Source organism: Pelodiscus sinensis, chromosome 6, assembly GCF_052426305.1.
Source record: "Pelodiscus sinensis isolate ZL-2025 chromosome 6, ASM5242630v1, whole genome shotgun sequence".
Lineage (NCBI taxonomy): Eukaryota > Metazoa > Chordata > Testudines > Trionychidae > Pelodiscus > Pelodiscus sinensis.
In genome coordinates, this window is record NC_143057.1 from 566,839 (window position 1) to 583,621 (window position 16,783).

General features: G+C 62.6%; 1 protein-coding gene across 2 annotated transcripts in view; it reads right to left on the minus strand.

The window, feature by feature from the left end:
- Window positions 1-16,783, minus strand: part of TBC1D2 (TBC1 domain family member 2) — a 47,665-nt gene that overhangs the window by 14,694 nt on the left and 16,188 nt on the right. For both annotated transcript variants that reach the window (XR_012898877.2, XM_075914996.2), the window contains exons 5-10: window positions 11,839-11,975; window positions 11,054-11,241; window positions 9,873-10,259; window positions 6,617-6,727; window positions 5,063-5,250; window positions 497-973 (exon numbers count right to left, since the gene is read on the minus strand). Coding sequence is in view for 1 of the 2 variants with exons in the window: in XM_075914996.2 (XP_075771111.2) it covers window positions 497-973; window positions 5,063-5,250; window positions 6,617-6,727; window positions 9,873-10,259; window positions 11,054-11,241; window positions 11,839-11,975 (1,488 nt within the window). In the remaining variant the exon portion in view is untranslated. The remainder of the gene's footprint in view (window positions 1-496; window positions 974-5,062; window positions 5,251-6,616; window positions 6,728-9,872; window positions 10,260-11,053; window positions 11,242-11,838; window positions 11,976-16,783) is intronic.

Consider the following 16,783-nt stretch of genomic DNA (forward strand, 5'->3'; position numbering starts at 1 on the left):
CGCCACGTCCAGCCTCCCCGGCCTTCCTCACCCTGCTCCTGGGAGGGGCCATGTGGCCGACGAGCCCGAGACGACACGGCCCCCGTGCTGGCTCCACCGGAATGCCAGCGCCCCCCCAGCACCACCTGCGGCCGGTCAGACTGGGACCTCCCCTCAGCAGCGCTCCCAGCCCAGAGGGAAGCCGCAGTCGGACCTCGCACGGGAAAGGCGCCGGCGCTGTCTCCTGTTCGGGATCTCCGGCAGGGGCTGGAAAGTGTTTCAAGGAGCATTTGCAGTGGTGCGAGGGCAGGGCGACACTGCCCTCCACGGCCCACAGGAGCCATTTCCTTCACCCCACATCCGCCGTCCCGGCCTCCCCCGGCAGGGAGACGGCCCCCCTCTGCGCGGAAAAGCCCACCCACTTCCCCCTGCGGGCCCCTCTGGCTGCTGTGCTGGGGTATCTGAGCCCCGGCGAGCCGCCTTGCTTGCCGCGCCGGCGGTGCACGCCCAGCCTCACCTGTTCAGGCCCTGGCAGTAGCCGATGGCGGGGTTCTCCAAGGAGAAGGCCAGCAGCACCCTTCGGAGCTTGGGGATGAGCCGGGAGGAGGGGGACGTGAAATGCCGGTTGTTGGTCAGGGTGCGAGGCAGGTCCAGCTCGATCTGCCGGGAGGCGGGGTGCTCCGTGCCCTCGCCCCGCTGCAGCAGCCTCTCGTAGTGCTTGCCGGGGTGGCGCTGGGCCAGGTGCCGGTTCACCACCCATCTCCAGACCCTGCGGCGGTGCTCCGCGGGGATGCCACAGCGGATCAGGCCCTTCAGCTCTGCGGAGGGGCTGAGGTCAGCCAGGGCGGCCCACCTCTCGCGGAGAGGCTTCTCCACCGCCGCGTGGCTCAGCAGGTGGTTAGATCTGATCTCCAGGGCCTGGATTTTAGCCAGAAGCTTCCAGTCCTCAACCTCGTATTCGGGAACGGTGAGGAACCCGTAGTCGTCACACTCCCTGGAGGGGCAGAGAGACCAGGGCTGCAACTCACGCGAGATGCTGGACAGACAGGTACGCAGGGCAAGCGGGGTCAGAGGAGGCTACGCTGCCCACGTCTCGCCCCGCCGCCCTTTCCCCGCCCGCCCGCCCGCCCGGGCAGCGCCTGCGAGAAAGCCAGCTTTGGCCTCGTCCGGAGTCTCTGCTTCCTGAATCCCAAGCACCAACGCTGCGCCCCGTCCTTCCATGCCCCCAAATCACCGTGCCAGCCTTGCCCAGGAAGAGGGCACAGCAGGCCCACGGTCTTCCCCAGCAGCTGACAAGCTGAACCACCAGACAGGCATTTGCCAAAGGTACGGTACTGATCTCCTGGACACATAACCCCTCCCTTGCACCCAGCCAGGCCGGCCCGGGCTAGGGATCGCGAGCCGCTTTCACCCAGCCTGTTGCAGGGAGGACACAGACCAACCCGCTCAAGTGCCGGTGGCCCCCAGGGCCCTGCCGCCTTCTCAGGGCAGACAAGTTCTGCCACAGTCCCCCGGCACCAAGACCCACGGGCTAAGCCCCCGAAGCCCGAGTGAGGCACAGGGCCCCCGGCGAGGGCCTGGCCACTCGAGGGTGCTGCAGTGCGGCTGCTCACACCTGGGCTGGGCTCACCTGCTGCTCACAGCCTGGCTGAGCTGTAGTGGAGACAGACCATCCTGACGCTTCCTCCTGGCCTCTGCTCATCCCCCGCATCCTCCCCACCCACCGCGGACAACACCCAGCTCCAGCTCACGGACGACGTGTCCCCTCCACAGCCTGGCTTTGGCCCAGACCCCCCTTCACTGACCCTGGCTTGAGGCCTTCGGGCTGCGCTGGGGTAGCCAGCCAGCCTGCCCGCCACAGCAGTTCCAGCTCGGCCTTAAGGAGTGATTAAAACCAGCCCCGTGATTCTAGGAGCTGCCCCTGCAGCAGCACCCCGGCTGGTCAGACGCTGCCCCTCGTTCCACCTGGAGACGGGCTTGGAGAGCTGGGCAGGGAGTCCAGGAGCGGCCGCTCTCAGCTCAACTGCTGCTTCACGTTCAGGATGCAAGTAAACGACTAATCGTGGACTCGACACAACTTGTGAATTAGTTGTTAAGGGGCCGCTGCGGTTCTGCAAGTTAAATGGAGTAGAAGCCAGGCATGCAGGCAACCCGGCTCCTGCCACATTGAACCACAGAGCCCAGCGCCGGGAGGTCCGGACAGCCCGGCTCCCCCCACGTTTAACCGCAGAGCCCAGCGCCGGGAGGTCCGGACAGCCTGGCTACCCCCACGTTCAACCGCAGAGCCCAGCGCCGGGAGGTCCGGACGGCCCGGCTACCCCCACGTTTAACCGCAGAGCCCAGCGCCGGGAGGTCCGGACAGCCTGGCTACCCCCACGTTCAACCGCAGAGCCCAGCGCCGGGAGGTCCGGACAGCCCGGCTACCCCCACGTTTAACCGCAGAGCCCAGCGCCAGGAGGTCCAGACTGCCCGGCTCCCCCCACGTTCAACCGCAGAGCCCAGCGCCGGGAGGTCCGGACTGCCCGGCTACCTCCACGTTCAACCGCAGAGCCCAGCACCGGGAGGTCCAGACTGCCCGGCTACCCCCACGTTCAACCGCAGAGCCCAGCGCCGGGAGGTCCAGACTGCCCGGCTACCCCCACGTTCAACCGCAGAGCCGCGGCACGGGGAGGTCCGGACGGCCCGGCTCCCCCCACGTTTAACCGCAGAGCCCAGCGCCGGGAGGTCCAGACTGCCCGGCTACCCCCACGTTCAACCGCAGAGCCGCGGCACGGGGAGGTCCGGACGGCCCGGCTCCCCCCACGTTTAACCGCAGAGCCCAGCGCCGGGAGGTCCGGACGGCCCGGCTCCCCCCACGTTTAACCGCAGAGCCGCGGCGCGGGGAGGTCCGGACGGCCCGGCTCCCCCCACGTTTAACCGCAGAGCCGCGGCGCGGGGAGGTCCGGACGGCCCGGCTCCCCCCACGTTTAACCGCAGTGCCGCGGCGCGGGGAGGTCCGGACGGCCCAGCTCCCCCCACGTTTAACCGCAGAGCCGCGGCGCAAGGAGGTCCGGACGGCCCGGCTACCCCCACGTTCAACCGCAGAGCCGCGGCGCGGGGAGGCCGGGACGGCCCGGCTCCCCCCACATTTAACCGCAGAGCCGCGGCGCGGGGAGGTCCGGACGGCCCGGCTCCCCCCACGTTTAACCGCAGAGCCGCGGCACGGGGAGGTCCGGACGGCCCGGCTCCCCCCACGTTTAACCGCAGAGCCGCAGTGCGGGGAGGTCTGGACGGCCCGGCTCCCCCCACGTTTAACCGCAGAGCCGCAGTGCGGGGAGGTCCGGACGGCCCGGCTCCCCCCACGTTTAACCGCAGAGCCGCGGCGCGGGGAGGTCCGGACGGCCCGGCTCCCCCCACGTTTAACCGCAGAGCCGCGGCGCGGGGAGGTCCGGACGGCCCAGGTCCCCCCACGTTTAACCGCAGAGCCGCGGTGCCGGGAGGTCCGGACGGCCCGGCTCCCCCCACGTTTAACCGCAGAGCCGCGGTGCGGGGAGGTCCGGACGGCCCGGCTCCCCCCACGTTTAACCGCAGAGCCGCGGCGCGGGGAGGTCCGGACGGCCCGGCTCCCCCCACGTTTAACCGCAGAGCCGCGGTGCGGGGAGGTCTGGACGGCCCGGCTCCCCCCACGTTTAACCGCAGAGCCGCGGTGCGGGGAGGTCTGGACGGCCCGGCTCCCCCCACGTTGAACCGCAGAGCCGCGGTGCGGGGAGGTCCGGACGGCCCGGCTCCCCCCACGTTTAACCGCAGAGCCGCGGCGCGGGGAGGTCTGGACGGCCCGGCTCCCCCCACGTTTAACCGCAGAGCCGCAGTGCGGGGAGGTCCGGACGGCCCGGCTCCCCCCACGTTTAACCGCAGAGCTGCGGTGCGGGGAGGTCCGGACGGCCCGGCTCCCCCCACGTTTAACCGCAGAGCCGTGGCGCAGGGAGGTCTGGACGGCCCGGCTCCCCCCACGTTTAACCGCAGAGCCGCAGTGCGGGGAGGTCCCGGCTCTTGCTACATGTAAAAGGCAGAACCGCAGCGCTACGGCCTCCCCGCGCCCTTCTCCCAGCACAGGCTCCTGCTCCCCTCTCCGATACAGAGGTAGTGGGGCAGGGGGAAGTGGGAGTGGTTGACTCGACTACCCGGGAATCCCAGGGTTATGAGTAGTGGACTAATCCCCTGCTGTTTTACATCCCTACTTCCCACGGGCCTGGAATGGCAGTCGCCCGAGGGCTGGGCCCCGAAGGACACAGTGACAGCTTCTGTGCCCTGCTGCATATCTGCGTCCAGCCCCCTTTCCACCACTAACCGGGGGAGATGCTGGGAGCCTGCGCAGTGCAGCCCGCTGGGAAGGCGGAGAAGCACCTGGCTCGGCAGCGCTCCCCAAGGTGGGCAGGGCGAGGGGAGCAACCTTGGTGGTGAGGTGAGCTCAGAGAACAGCATTTCTGACAGCCCCTGTCCGGCTAACCCAGTGGTCCCCACCCTTTGGGGCTGCCGGGTGCCCAGGGTGCAGGAATGGCTCGGGCCAGCCCTGGTCACTCGGCGGGCACCACGCTGGGGCCCACTGGGTTTACCGCACAGCCCGGCTACATCGCAGCGGACGGGGAGTGCTTTGGGTTTGGGATGCGTCCTCCCACTCCTGCATCTGTAGCCCTGAGCGGCCAGCCCTGCCGGAAACCGGGCCGTGGGAGATGTGCAGATCCAGAGACCCCGGAGACAGGCCAGGCCAGCCCCAACGCAAGCAGCCCAGCCAGGGCTTGGTCAAGCCGGGACTTGCACACCTCCAGGGCTGGAGATTGCCCCCGGCCCCAGGGAACCAGCCCAGGGCTTCCCCACCCGCCATGGGAAATAGCTTGTCCCGCTCCCCAACTTGGCCTGTGGCCCGTCACTCGCTGCCCGTCCTGCCACCCGCCCCCAGAGACCACGGACCTTTTGCACTGAACAGCCAGCCAGGCCACCTCTGCACACCTGGCAGGAGCCACCGCGGGCCTGCTCGGAGCCGGGGCCCCTCTGCACTCACCCTGCCCGGAGCGGCGCCCTACGGGAGCAGTGGCTGGCCCCTCACCTGACAGGGTTCAGCTGAAGAGCCTCTGCCGCGCCCTCCTCTGCATCCCACTGCAGCGCCTCCTGGACCAGGCTCTTCACCAGCTCCGCGTGCCCGCTGGCCAGGCCGGGGGAGGCCTCCTGCAGCCTGCGCAGCGCCATCAGGTACTTGCTCTCCACCTGGCAGCCGTGGGCTTGCAGCCGCGTGCACTGGGAGAGAGCGAGGGGCCGTCAGCAGGGCTGTGCTGCGGATGCACAGGACCGACAGCCCCGACCTGGCCAGCAGCCACGTTGCCTGCCCTTGCCCTGGAATCCCCGCCCTGGGGGCCCCTGAGTCAGTGGTGCGCCACGGAGCGCGCTGGCGGGGGAGCAGCCACAGCAAGGCCACTGCAGTGGGGGAGTGGCAGGGAGAGCAGCCCGGGCGCTGGCCGTAGTTCCCTGCAGTTCAGCCGGGGCAGGCGAGGGCTGGTGAGCTGGGCGCTGGTGCGTGGCAAAGCAGGACGCCACAGGGGAGTGTGTGCGAGGGGCGGGAGGGGGGGGAGGGAGGAAGAGAAGGGGGAGGGGGAGTGTGTGCGAGGGGCGGGAGGGGGGGGGAGGGAGGAAGAGAAGGGGGAGGGGGGAGGGAGGAAGAGAAGGGGAGGAGGGAGGGGGGAAGGAGGAAGAGAAGGGGAGGAGGGAGGGGGGAAGAGAAGGGGGAGGGGGAGGGAGGAAGAGGGGTGATCACTACGCCACTGGCGCCGAGGCCACAGGCTCAGCAGGCTGCGGGAAGGGCCAGGTGTCTCGGTGGCTAGTGGGCGTCCAGAGCTACGACCGCAGTGGCTCAGACACACACCAGTGCGCCGGAAGGGACACGACCCCCAGCCTGGAGCGCCGGGCGCAGGAGGCCGTGGAGGCCCAAGAGTAACGGGTTCAGGAGCTAGGTGGGTTCATGGAGGCAGGGCCAGCGATGGCCCTTAGCCAGGCTGGGCCGGAGGGTGTCCCTGGTCTCTGTCTGCCAGGGGCTGGGAAGGGGCGACTGGGGCGGGATCCCGGGAGGATTCCCGGTTCCGTTCACTCCCCCTGGGGCACCCGACAGGACCCTGGGCCGGATGGGCCTTGGGTCTGACCCCGCCTGGCCGCTCTTGTGTTCTCTTACTCCTGGGGGCTGAAGGGGCCTTTCCCTGTGGGCAGCTGAGCTTCCGTGAAGCATCGTCCTCGCACCGGCCTTGTTGGCAACAGGCTGTTGGAGCAGATGGAGCTTGGACTGGGCCTTTGCCTCCGCGCACCCCAGCGCCCCACCAGACGCTACGTTGTGTCTGGCCTGGAGCTGCAATTCGTAGGGGAGCCAAACTTTAACTCTGCAAGGCCCCAGCTCTACTAACGCTGCGCCCGAACAGAACTCAGCGTCTGCTTGTCTGCTGCGCGGGGCGGTGAGCAGGGAGCCCGTGCTGGGGAAGGGGCGAGGGGAGTCCATCGAGAGAAGACGACTCTCGTCGATTACTGTGCATCGGGACCAGGGCCCGGGAGGAAAGGAAACCCCTGCACCGGTTCCAGTAACTAAACCAGGGACTAGTTGCCACTGCTCTCCACAGCTCACCTGCATCCGCAGGGCCTTCTCCCTCTCAGCAGCGCGTCTCCAGAGCTCCGTGACCTGGTGGATCTCCGAGTTGAGGAACTGGTTCTGAGTTCTGAAGGCAATTAAGTCATCCTGTCAATAGCAGAGCAGGCACACCAGTATGAGGATGGCTCCATAATTCAAGGTAAAATACATCACAGAGTGGGCGCCCAAAAGCCTCAGAGTCCCAGCAACATAAACTTAAAGCGAAACTAAAAAGAAAACCACACACGCTCAGTTCTGGAATGCAGAGTCAGGGCCCCCAAACCACCTTAACTCTGCCCTGTAACAAGCATAACGCTTGGGGAAAGCTGCAAGACGACAGGCAGCAGCCAGATCTGGGGTTTGTTCACTTCTAAAAACTCAGGCCTGAAACATTCTAGGCACCAGCAAACACCCTGTCAACACAGGCAACAAAAGGCCACTGTTGGCTGCAGTGCGTCTCGGCCCTTAGAACCGCACAGATGGAGCTGGGACCTGCCTGCTGAGCCAGGCTGCGAGGAGAAACGTTGTTCACGCAGAGGTAGGCTGAATCAAGGCAGTCCTAGAGGAAGAGCTCGGGGCTGGATGGAGGATGACTCAGCTGAGTCAGGCAAAACAAGCTCTAGGCTGCCATCCAGGGTGCCATGTATTGGGGGGCTAGGGAGGCCAATAACTCCCCCTAAAGTCTGAACCCCTGGATCTCACACTTGAGGTCTGCTTTAAGAACATGCCCTAGCTCCGGAGGCAGTTCTTAACTGCCACAGAGTTTGAGCTGCTTGCAGCTTTGCCTTGGGGGCAGGGAGCTTATTTAGAAATGGGGCTTAGAAACAAGTGAGTCAGGTAACAAAAGGCTTGTGATTCCTCATGAAAACACTGCTGGGTACTCCACTGAAAAGACAGGAGTAAATAGTGGGGTGCTCTAGGGAGCCGCATTTGGACCACCGCTGTTAAACTTCTCATAGAAAGGGGTAAACAGGGAGGTGGCAAAATCTGCAGAGGATACAAAATTACTGAAAATAGTTAAGCCCAAAAGTCACTGCTACAAACCTGGGTGACTGGGCAACACAAGGAGAGGCAGAATTCAGCGCTGATAACTGCAAAGTAATGCACGTGGAAAAATACAAACCCAACTACACGCACAAACATGATGGGGTCTGAAATAGCCGTGACCACTCAAGAAAGCCATCTTGGAATTATTATGGATAGTTCCCTGACAACATCTGCTCAATGTGCAGTGGCAATCTACAAAGCTAACGGGATATTGGGAACCATTAGGAAAGGGACAGAGAATGAGACAGAAAATATCATCTTGCCTCTATAGAAAAGCATGGTACGCCCATGCCTTGAGCACTGCGTGCAGGTCTGGTCACCCCAGCTAAACATTACACTGGATTTGGAAAAAGCCCAGAGACCAGCCACGGAAATGAGACGGGGTAAGGAACAGCTAACATATGAGGAGACACTGGATATGACACACGACTCCAATTCACCCGAGGACGTGGGGTTTTACCCATCAACTCTCATGAGTCTGTCTAGTTTTGTTAGTCTGTAAAATGCTACAGGATCACTTGTTTTGATACGAGGAGAGATTCGCAAGTCTGGGACTGTTCAGCTTGGAGAAGAAATGAGTAAGGGATGGAGGGCTATGTCAGAGTGCTAGGAAATCTTGGAAAACTAGAGTAAGTAAAGGTTGTTTCTTCCTTCACTAGCATAACACAAGAAGCTCACGACATTTATAGGCAGCGGATTTAAACCAAACAAGACAAATTATTTCTTCAGTGTCAACCTGTGGAGCTCTGTCAGGAGAGGCTGGCAAGGCCTAACCCGTAACAGCGTTCCAATAAGAACAGAATAAGCTCAAGGAGAACAGGTCCACCAGTGACTGTCAGCCAGCATGGGCAGGGCTGGTGTCCCCAATGTCTCTTTGCCAGCTGGGCGACAGGAAATAGATCACGTGCTGATTCCCTGCTGTGTTCCTCCCTCCGGGGCACCTGGCCTTGCCGCTCTGGGCAGACGGGACACCGGGCTGGATGGACCGTTGGTCTGACCCCGTCTGGCTGCTCTGCTCTTCTTATAAAGAGCCCAGATGTATCTGCCCCTGCTGTCACCCACTGGCCCTCCCAGAGCGGAGACAGTCCACAAGTTCTGCCCGTCGCCACAGGATCACAATTCCAAACTAGATTTCGCCAGTGCCACTCGGGCCCTGAACTCAAAGCACTTTTGTGTTTCTTCACTGAACTCATTGCTCTCGGGTGGGGCTGGGGAGGAGGGGGTCAGTACCTGGCTGCCCTAGGGAGAGGACAACCTCCGCCTTCTCGCACTGCAGGAGCTGGGGGAGGTGAGAAGTGCCTGGCCATGGCTGGGGTGGGCACAGCCAGGGGAGGGGTGCATGTTCCCCGGCTGGGGGACAGACAGACAGACAAAACAAATAGACACACAAGCTTTCTGAAATACATAGTAGACAGCTGTCCCTTTCTCACCCCCGCTGGTCCCGGCCCCCATCTCTGGCCATTCCCTCCTACCTGATCCCTCCCGTTCCAGTTTATGAGAAACAATCCAATTCCAGGCACATCCCATTGTACTGGCACAACAAAAAGCCTGCTCTTGCTTTAAGTGATGATAAGAGGGAGCTGCCTGCCCAGCGTGGGGACCCTAGCTCCTACCGTTTAGGAGGAGCTCTTGAACACACAAATGCATTTTCTAAAATAGACAGAGTACGATTTTAAGGCTGACCCGTGTCTCTTGAGTGACTTGCCACAAGCTATCAGAAATGTCAGCATTAGAGACGAGCGGGTCTAAAACTGACTTAAGTTTCTCTCATATAGGAATTAGATCAGTGCTCCTGCCAGCTAATTGCTAAGTTATCTGCCAAAAACCTAGAGTTTCCCAGAGCCTTAGGAGTCCGGGAAAGAGGTGTCAAGTGTGGGGGGGGAGGGTGGGCAGGGTCAGCCCCCCCCACTTGCACTGAGCATGCTCAGTAACTGCTGAAGCCGCTGTCCTCAGTCTGCCCTCCCACGCTCTCGCTCTTCTCCCGCCCCCCATCCCGATCCCAGCCCCTACCAAAATCTGAAATGGTGCCCTGACTGCCACTTCCCCATTGCTTGAATTAGACAAACCCTGAACGCGCAGGCCGGAGCCGGCCCCGCCCGTGCAAACTGCCCGAGCTTGGGCCAGCAAAGCACACGCCCCTCCCAGCCAGCTCCCGCAGATACTGAGATCCCGTCTGCTGCTGACGCGGCTGCGCCCGCCTCCGCACCTTCAGATGCTCAATCTCCTCCTGCTGCTTGCACCAGGTCTCCGTGGCAACAGCACTGGCCTCCTGCACCGGCGCAAGCAGACCCAGGGCTATCTGCTCCGAGAGCTTCAGGACGACCTGCTGCTTGGCCTGGTTCTTGTCCATAAGAAGCTGCACGTGGCTCTGCAGCTCCTCCACACGGCTGTCCCTCAGAGCCAGGCTGTGCGCCAGCTCCTTCTTCTCCGCCTCCAGCGCCTCCAGCCGGCTGCTGAGCTCCACGATGTGCCTCACTTTGTGGCGCACCAGCTCCAGCCGGTCCTTATCTTCTGCAGCAGCCAGGTAGGTGCTGGACACTCTCTTCTCCTGCTGCGCAGCCTCCAGAGCCTTGTGGAGAAGCCTCGCCAGCTCCTGGGGGCACATGGAGCCGCGTGTCACACACATGCCTCGCCCGCCACACAGCCCTGGCTTGGAATGGCGGAGGGGCGGGGAACTCGCGAGGGGCGTCTGCCTGCTGCTGGGACCAGGGCCTTTGGCAGTGTCGGAGAACGACCAGCAATTCCCGGGTGTCCATAACGTGGGGGCCGTGCTGCCAGCCTGCCCTGGGAGCTCCCACCACAGAGGGGACTGCGTGCTCCAAGGCCTGTGGCTGCACCACGCTGGAGATGCTGTGCTGCCCACCTGGCCCTGGGTTTCCACAGGCACCTTCCTGGGGGCCGACTGGCTGCAGAGACCTTGCTGCTCATGTGGGGGGCGCTGGCAGGGCAGGGGGCCGTGTGCTGGCTCCGTGGCTACTGACACTCCCCTTGTCACGGCGCCTCCCTGGAGCAGGCTCCGACTCGTGGCACGTGGCCAGGGAGAGAGCCTACCCGCCCTGGGAGAATGCCACGTAAACGAAGGAGGGAGCCAACTGCCCAGCATGGGCCTGCTTCTTGTCTCACGGACACCCGAGAGCCCAGGCGAGCTCTCCCGAGCCGAGCGGGGTCACAACACTGACCTCCCGGAGAGCCGAGAGCCTTCTCCTGCCCCGCCTGGGAACAGCTGCCTGGGACCTCACCGGGGAACCAATGACCCGCCTGCAAGCGGCACGCCAAGAAGTGCACGTGCGAGCGCCTAGGCCAGGGCTGGGTCCAGCTCGCTGGGGGCTCTGGAGCCATCCCAACGGCTTTGCTGGGCTCTGGAGCACGCCCCCAGGCCGGCCTTACCTTCTGAGACTTGACTTCTTCGGTGAGAGTCAGGACCTGCTGCTGCAGAACAGCCACCTTGTCAGGGGAGCGTCTCTCCCGAGCCAGCCCCTCAGCAAAGGCAGGGAAACCACTGCTCAGCCACTTGCCTTTCCTAGGCCAGTGTGACCTGGGCCCAGCCTGGCTGTCCTCGCGGGCCTGCTCCCTGACTGGGGGAGACGGGGAAGGGGGAGGCGTCATTCACTTCTGTGAAACCAGCCCCCAACTTAATGGCCAGCGGTAGCGTGACAGAATCCCAGCTCCAGCTGAACCGCTGTCTCTAATGTAGACCCGCCGGCCTCGCCAGGCTCACGTGCAGTCGGGGGGGCCAATGGGCTGCAGCTACAATGGAGTCGACAGGACCGGACCCCAGCCGGTGTCCACTGGACTCCGCAGAGCCAGCTGGGGCGAGCCGGAAATGGCCATGCAGCGGGAAGACCAGCTGCCAAGCAAAGCCTGGCGGCCAGCGGAGGGTTTCTGCTTGGAACGAGGGCAGAGGGAAATGAAGCCCCTAGGAACGTGCTGCCAGGGTACCCCTGCTGCAAATGGCAGAATGGGCCCGGGCCCGGCCCTGCGCCGTGGTTTCAAAGGGCTGTGCCAGCCAGGGGAGCAGCGCGTGGACACCCTGCACTGTGATGCCCCAGGCCATGCGAGGAGCCCTGGGGCTGTGTCCCGGGAGCACATTGCAACCCTCCCGAAGAACCCCCTCCCCCACCACAGCGCCCAGGCTGGGACACAGGCCACCAAGTGCAGCGAGGAGAAAGTACCTGGACACTCCGCCTCCCCTTCGACCTCTCCTTCCTCCGCCAGAGGCCCGGGGTGCCCCGCGAGCTCCTCAGCGCTGCAGACGCTCCTGCTGCTCCCCGGGGGCTGCCTGGCGCCACAGATACTGGAGATTGTATTTCTGAAAAGACACTCACAGGAAGCCCAAGGACAAGGGAGCCGTGGTCCCCGCGGCCAGCCAGATCGCTGACTTCCCTGGAGTGCCAGGCAGGGCATTCTGCTCTCCCCCAGACTTCCATAGACAGGAAAGAAAACAAAGTAAGGCCAGGTCTACACTACAGGGGAAGGTTGACTAAAGATACGCAACGCCAGCCACATTCATTATGCAGCAGAGTTGACGTCCTTTGATTCGACTTTCCCCGCCATTCCCACAGCCGGAGGCCGGCGGGAGCAAAGGCAGAACTGACCGGCGGGAGCCGGCGGGAGCAAAGGCCGAACTGGCGCCAACGGGGACGCCTTCTGAGTTTGATTTTGCAGGTCTTAATTAGACCTGCTAAATCAAACTCTGGAAGAACGATTGTGGCTTCCCCGGAGTGAAGACATGGCCTTAGACAGAGAAGAGTTGGGGGAGGGTGTGACTGGGAGGTGTCAATCGGCTCTAGCTCCACAGGCGGCAGTGGGGCCGGATCCCGGCTGGTGTCAATCGGCTCTAGCTCCACAGGCGGCAGTGGGGCCGGATCCCGGCTGGTGTCAATCGGCTCTAGCTCCACAGGCGGCAGTGGGGCCGGATCCCGGCTGGTGTCAATCGGCTCTAGCTCCACAGGTGGCAGTGGGGCCGGATCCCAGCTGGTGTCAATCGGCTCTAGCTCCACAGGCGGCAGTGGGGCCGGATCCCAGCTGGTGTCAATCGGCTCTAGCTCCACAGGCGGCAGTGGGGCCGGATCCCAGCTGGTGTCAATCGGCTCTAGCTCCACAGGCGGCAGTGGGGCCGGATCCCAGCTGGTGTCAATCGGCTCTAGCTCCACAGGTGGCAGTGGGGCCGGATCCCAGCTGGTGTCAATCGGCTCTAGCTCCACAGGCGGCAGTGGGGCCGGATCCCGGCTGGTGTCAATCGGCTCTAGCTCCACAGGCGGCAGTGGGGCCGGATCCCGGCTGGTGTCAATCGGCTCTAGCTCCACAGGCGGCAGTGGGGCCGGATCCCGGCTGGTGTCAATCGGCTCTAGCTCCACAGGCGGCAGTGGGGCCGGATCCCGGCTGGTGTCAATCGGCTCTAGCTCCACAGGCGGCAGTGGGGCCGGATCCCGGCTGGTGTCAATCGGCTCTAGCTCCACAGGCGGCAGTGGGGCCGGATCCCGGCTGGTGTCAATCGGCTCTAGCTCCACAGGCGGCAGTGGGGCCGGATCCCGGCTGGTGTCAATCGGCTCTAGCTCCACAGGCGGCAGTGGGGCCGGATCCCGGCTGGTGTCAATCGGCTCTAGCTCCACAGGCGGCAGTGGGGCCGGATCCCGGCTGGTGTCAATCGGCTCTAGCTCCACAGGCGGCAGTGGGGCCGGATCCCGGCTGGTGTCAATCGGCTCTAGCTCCACAGGCGGCAGTGGGGCCGGATCCCGGCTGGTGTCAATCGGCTCTAGCTCCACAGGCGGCAGTGGGGCCGGATCCCGGCTGGTGTCAATCGGCTCTAGCTCCACAGGCGGCAGTGGGGCCAGATCCCGGCTGGTGTCAATCGGCTCTAGCTCCACAGGCGGCAGTGGGGCCGGATCCCGGCTGGTGTCAATCGGCTCTAGCTCCACAGGCGGCAGTGGGGCCGGATCCCGGCTGGTGTCAATCGGCTCTAGCTCCACAGGCGGCAGTGGGGCCGGATCCCGGCTGGTGTCAATCGGCTCTAGCTCCACAGGCGGCAGTGGGGCCGGATCCCGGCTGGTGTCAATCGGCTCTAGCTCCACAGGCGGCAGTGGGGCCAGATCCCAGCTGGTGTCAATCGGCTCTAGCTCCACAGGCGGCAGTGGGGCCAGATCCCGGCTGGTGTCAATCGGCTCTAGCTCCACAGGCGGCAGTGGGGCCGGATCCCGGCTGGTGTCAATCGGCTCTAGCTCCACAGGCGGCAGTGGGGCCGGATCCCGGCTGGTGTCAATCGGCTCTAGCTCCACAGGCGGCAGTGGGGCCGGATCCCGGCTGGTGTCAATCGGCTCTAGCTCCACAGGCGGCAGTGGGGCCAGATCCCGGCTGGTGTCAATCGGCTCTAGCTCCACAGGCGGCAGTGGGGCCAGATCCCAGCTGGTGTCAATCGGCTCTAGCTCCACAGGCGGCAGTGGGGCCAGATCCCGGCTGGTGTCAATCGGCTCTAGCTCCACAGGCGGCAGTGGGGCCGGATCCCAGCTGGTGTCAATCGGCTCTAGCTCCACAGGCGGCAGTGGGGCCGGATCCCGGCTGGTGTCAATCGGCTCTAGCTCCACAGGCGGCAGTGGGGCCAGACCCCGGCTGGTGTCAATCGGCTCTAGCTCCACAGGCGGCAGTGGGGCCGGATCCCGGCTGGCACCCCTGAAGCTCTGAGAATTCATCCAACAGAGGATCTGTCCCCTAGTCTGTCCTGCAAGTGACTGTTGTGCTGGTGACGGAGGCAGAAAGGACCGGTAAGGCACATACAGCCGCAAAGCCCAGTCCCTCTCTCTGTCTCCCCTGCACTGCACTTGCACATTCCCTGGTTTGTGCCAATCTGTCCTGGCCACATTAAGAACAACGCGTGGGTCTGTGGATGTGGTCACACTAGACTCATCCAGACGCTGGTAGCTGGCTATGCCAGAGGAGGTGCTTTGGAAGGACAGGGAGAAACAAGCCATGTAGCAGTGGCTCCGTTTGCGGAGAGAAGATCTAAGGACACACGTCCACCCTTGGGCTCCTAAGAGAGTGTCTGTTTCCGCAGTAAGCGCCCTAGCTGAGCTGCCGTGCCTGAGAAATGCATCAGCATGTCCTGGCCTGCATGTGCAGCTTTCTCCTTCCAGGCGTGTGGTCCCAGCGGGCTGGCTGGCGCTGTTAGCCACCGGGGCCATTACCAGTGCTGGTTGTCAACACGAGTGGCTTTGGTGCTTATGGCAGCCAATTCCAATGCAGAGCACGGGGTCCTGACTCCCAAAGCACTCACCAAGTTGGACTGCGATGGGCGTGCGCACGTTGCTGGATCAGCACTTGGAGAGGCAGGGCCTGATTCGGTTCTCACCTTAGCCAGCGGGAGCCTCTCCACAAACTGTGATGGGAGCTGGATCAGGCTCTTGCAGAGGCTAGAAGTCCCTGGGCAGAGCCCTGCGTGGACACACAATGTTACATCCACAGCTGTAAAATGAGCCGCGGCTGCCCACCGACTTGCAGGGCTCTACCCACGGGCATTTGGGGCTCGGTCCCGCAAGGAGCTGCGTGTCCTGGCCTGAGCCACTGAAACAACGGGTAGGAATAAATGGGAAATTTTCAGATTGGAGAGGGGTAACTAGTGGTGTCCCCCAAAGGTCAGTCCTGGGACCAATCCTATTCAATGTATTCATAAATGATCTGGAGAAAGGGGTAAGCAGTGAGGTAGTAAAGTTTGCAGATGATACCAAACTGTTTAGGATAGTCAAGACAGAAGCAGACTGTGAGGGACTCCAAGAAGATCTCACCAAACTGAGTGATTGGGCAACAAAATGGCAAATGAAATTTAATGTGGATAAGTGTAAAGTAATGCACATCGGGAAAAATAACCCCAACTATACGTACAGTATGATGGGGGCTAATTTGGCTACGACAAATCAGGAAAGAGATCTTGGCATCATCGTGGACAGTTCTCTGAAAACTTCCACACAGTGTGCATCGGTGGTCAAAAAGGCAAATAGGATGCTAGGAATTATTAGGAAAGGGATAGAAAATAAGACCCAGAATATCTTACTGCCCCTGTATAAAACTATGGTACGCCCACATCTTGAATACTGTGTACAGATGTGGTCTCCTCACCTCAAAAAAGATATTTTGGCCTTGGAAAGGGTTCAGAAAAGGGCAACTAAAATGATTAGGGGTTTGGAACGGGTCCCATATGAGGAGAGGTTAAAGCGACTGGGACTTCAGTTTAGAAAAGAGGAGACTGAGGGGGGATATGATAGAGGTCTATAAAATCATGAGTGGTGTGGAGAGGGCCGATAAAGAAAAGTTATTTATTAGTTCCCTAAATAGAAGAACTAGAGGACACCAAATGAAATTAATGGGTAGCAGGTTTAAAACTAATAAAAGAAAGTTCTTCTTCACACAGCGTGTAGTCAACCTGTGGAACTCCTTGCCAGAGGAGGCGGTGAAGGCTAGGACTATAATAGAGTTTAAAGAGAAGCTGGATAAATTCATGGAGGTTAGGTCCATAAAAGGCTATTAGCCAGGGGATAAAATGGTGTCCTTGGCCTCTGTTTCAGAGGCTGGAGAGGGATGGCAGGAGACAAATCGCTTGATCGTTGTCTTCGGTCCACCCTCTCTGGGGCACCTGGTGCTGGCCACTGTCGGCAGACAGGCTACTGGGCTGGATGGACCTTTGGTCTGACCCGTACGGCCGTTCTTATGTCCTTATGCCCTGTGAGCACTGAGCGGTGCCACGCGGAGCTGCGCAAACGCTGGGAATTACACACTTGCTCAGCCCCTTTCAGGGTTAGCCTCTGGGGCCACCGCCAGGGCTGACTTCTGCACGTGCCCAGTGCACCTGCCATCAGCGGGGAGATGCCAGGGGCCTGAGCGGGCTCTTGCTGCACTCAGTGGCGCTGCCCGCAGACAGCACTGTCAGCAGCTGTGCGAAGGGCTGGCGGTCACTGGCGTCTGGAGAAGCCCCGGCTGGAGACCTGCTGCTGAGACGCACTGGCCAGGACGCCCGAGAGGGGACGGAAATGCTGCCGAGTGCCTGCGCCCCACTGTGAGGGACTCGCCCCGCCGCGGGAGTCCCACCGCCCTGCCCGAAGGCTTTCCCCATCTCGTGCTGCAGCCACCCAC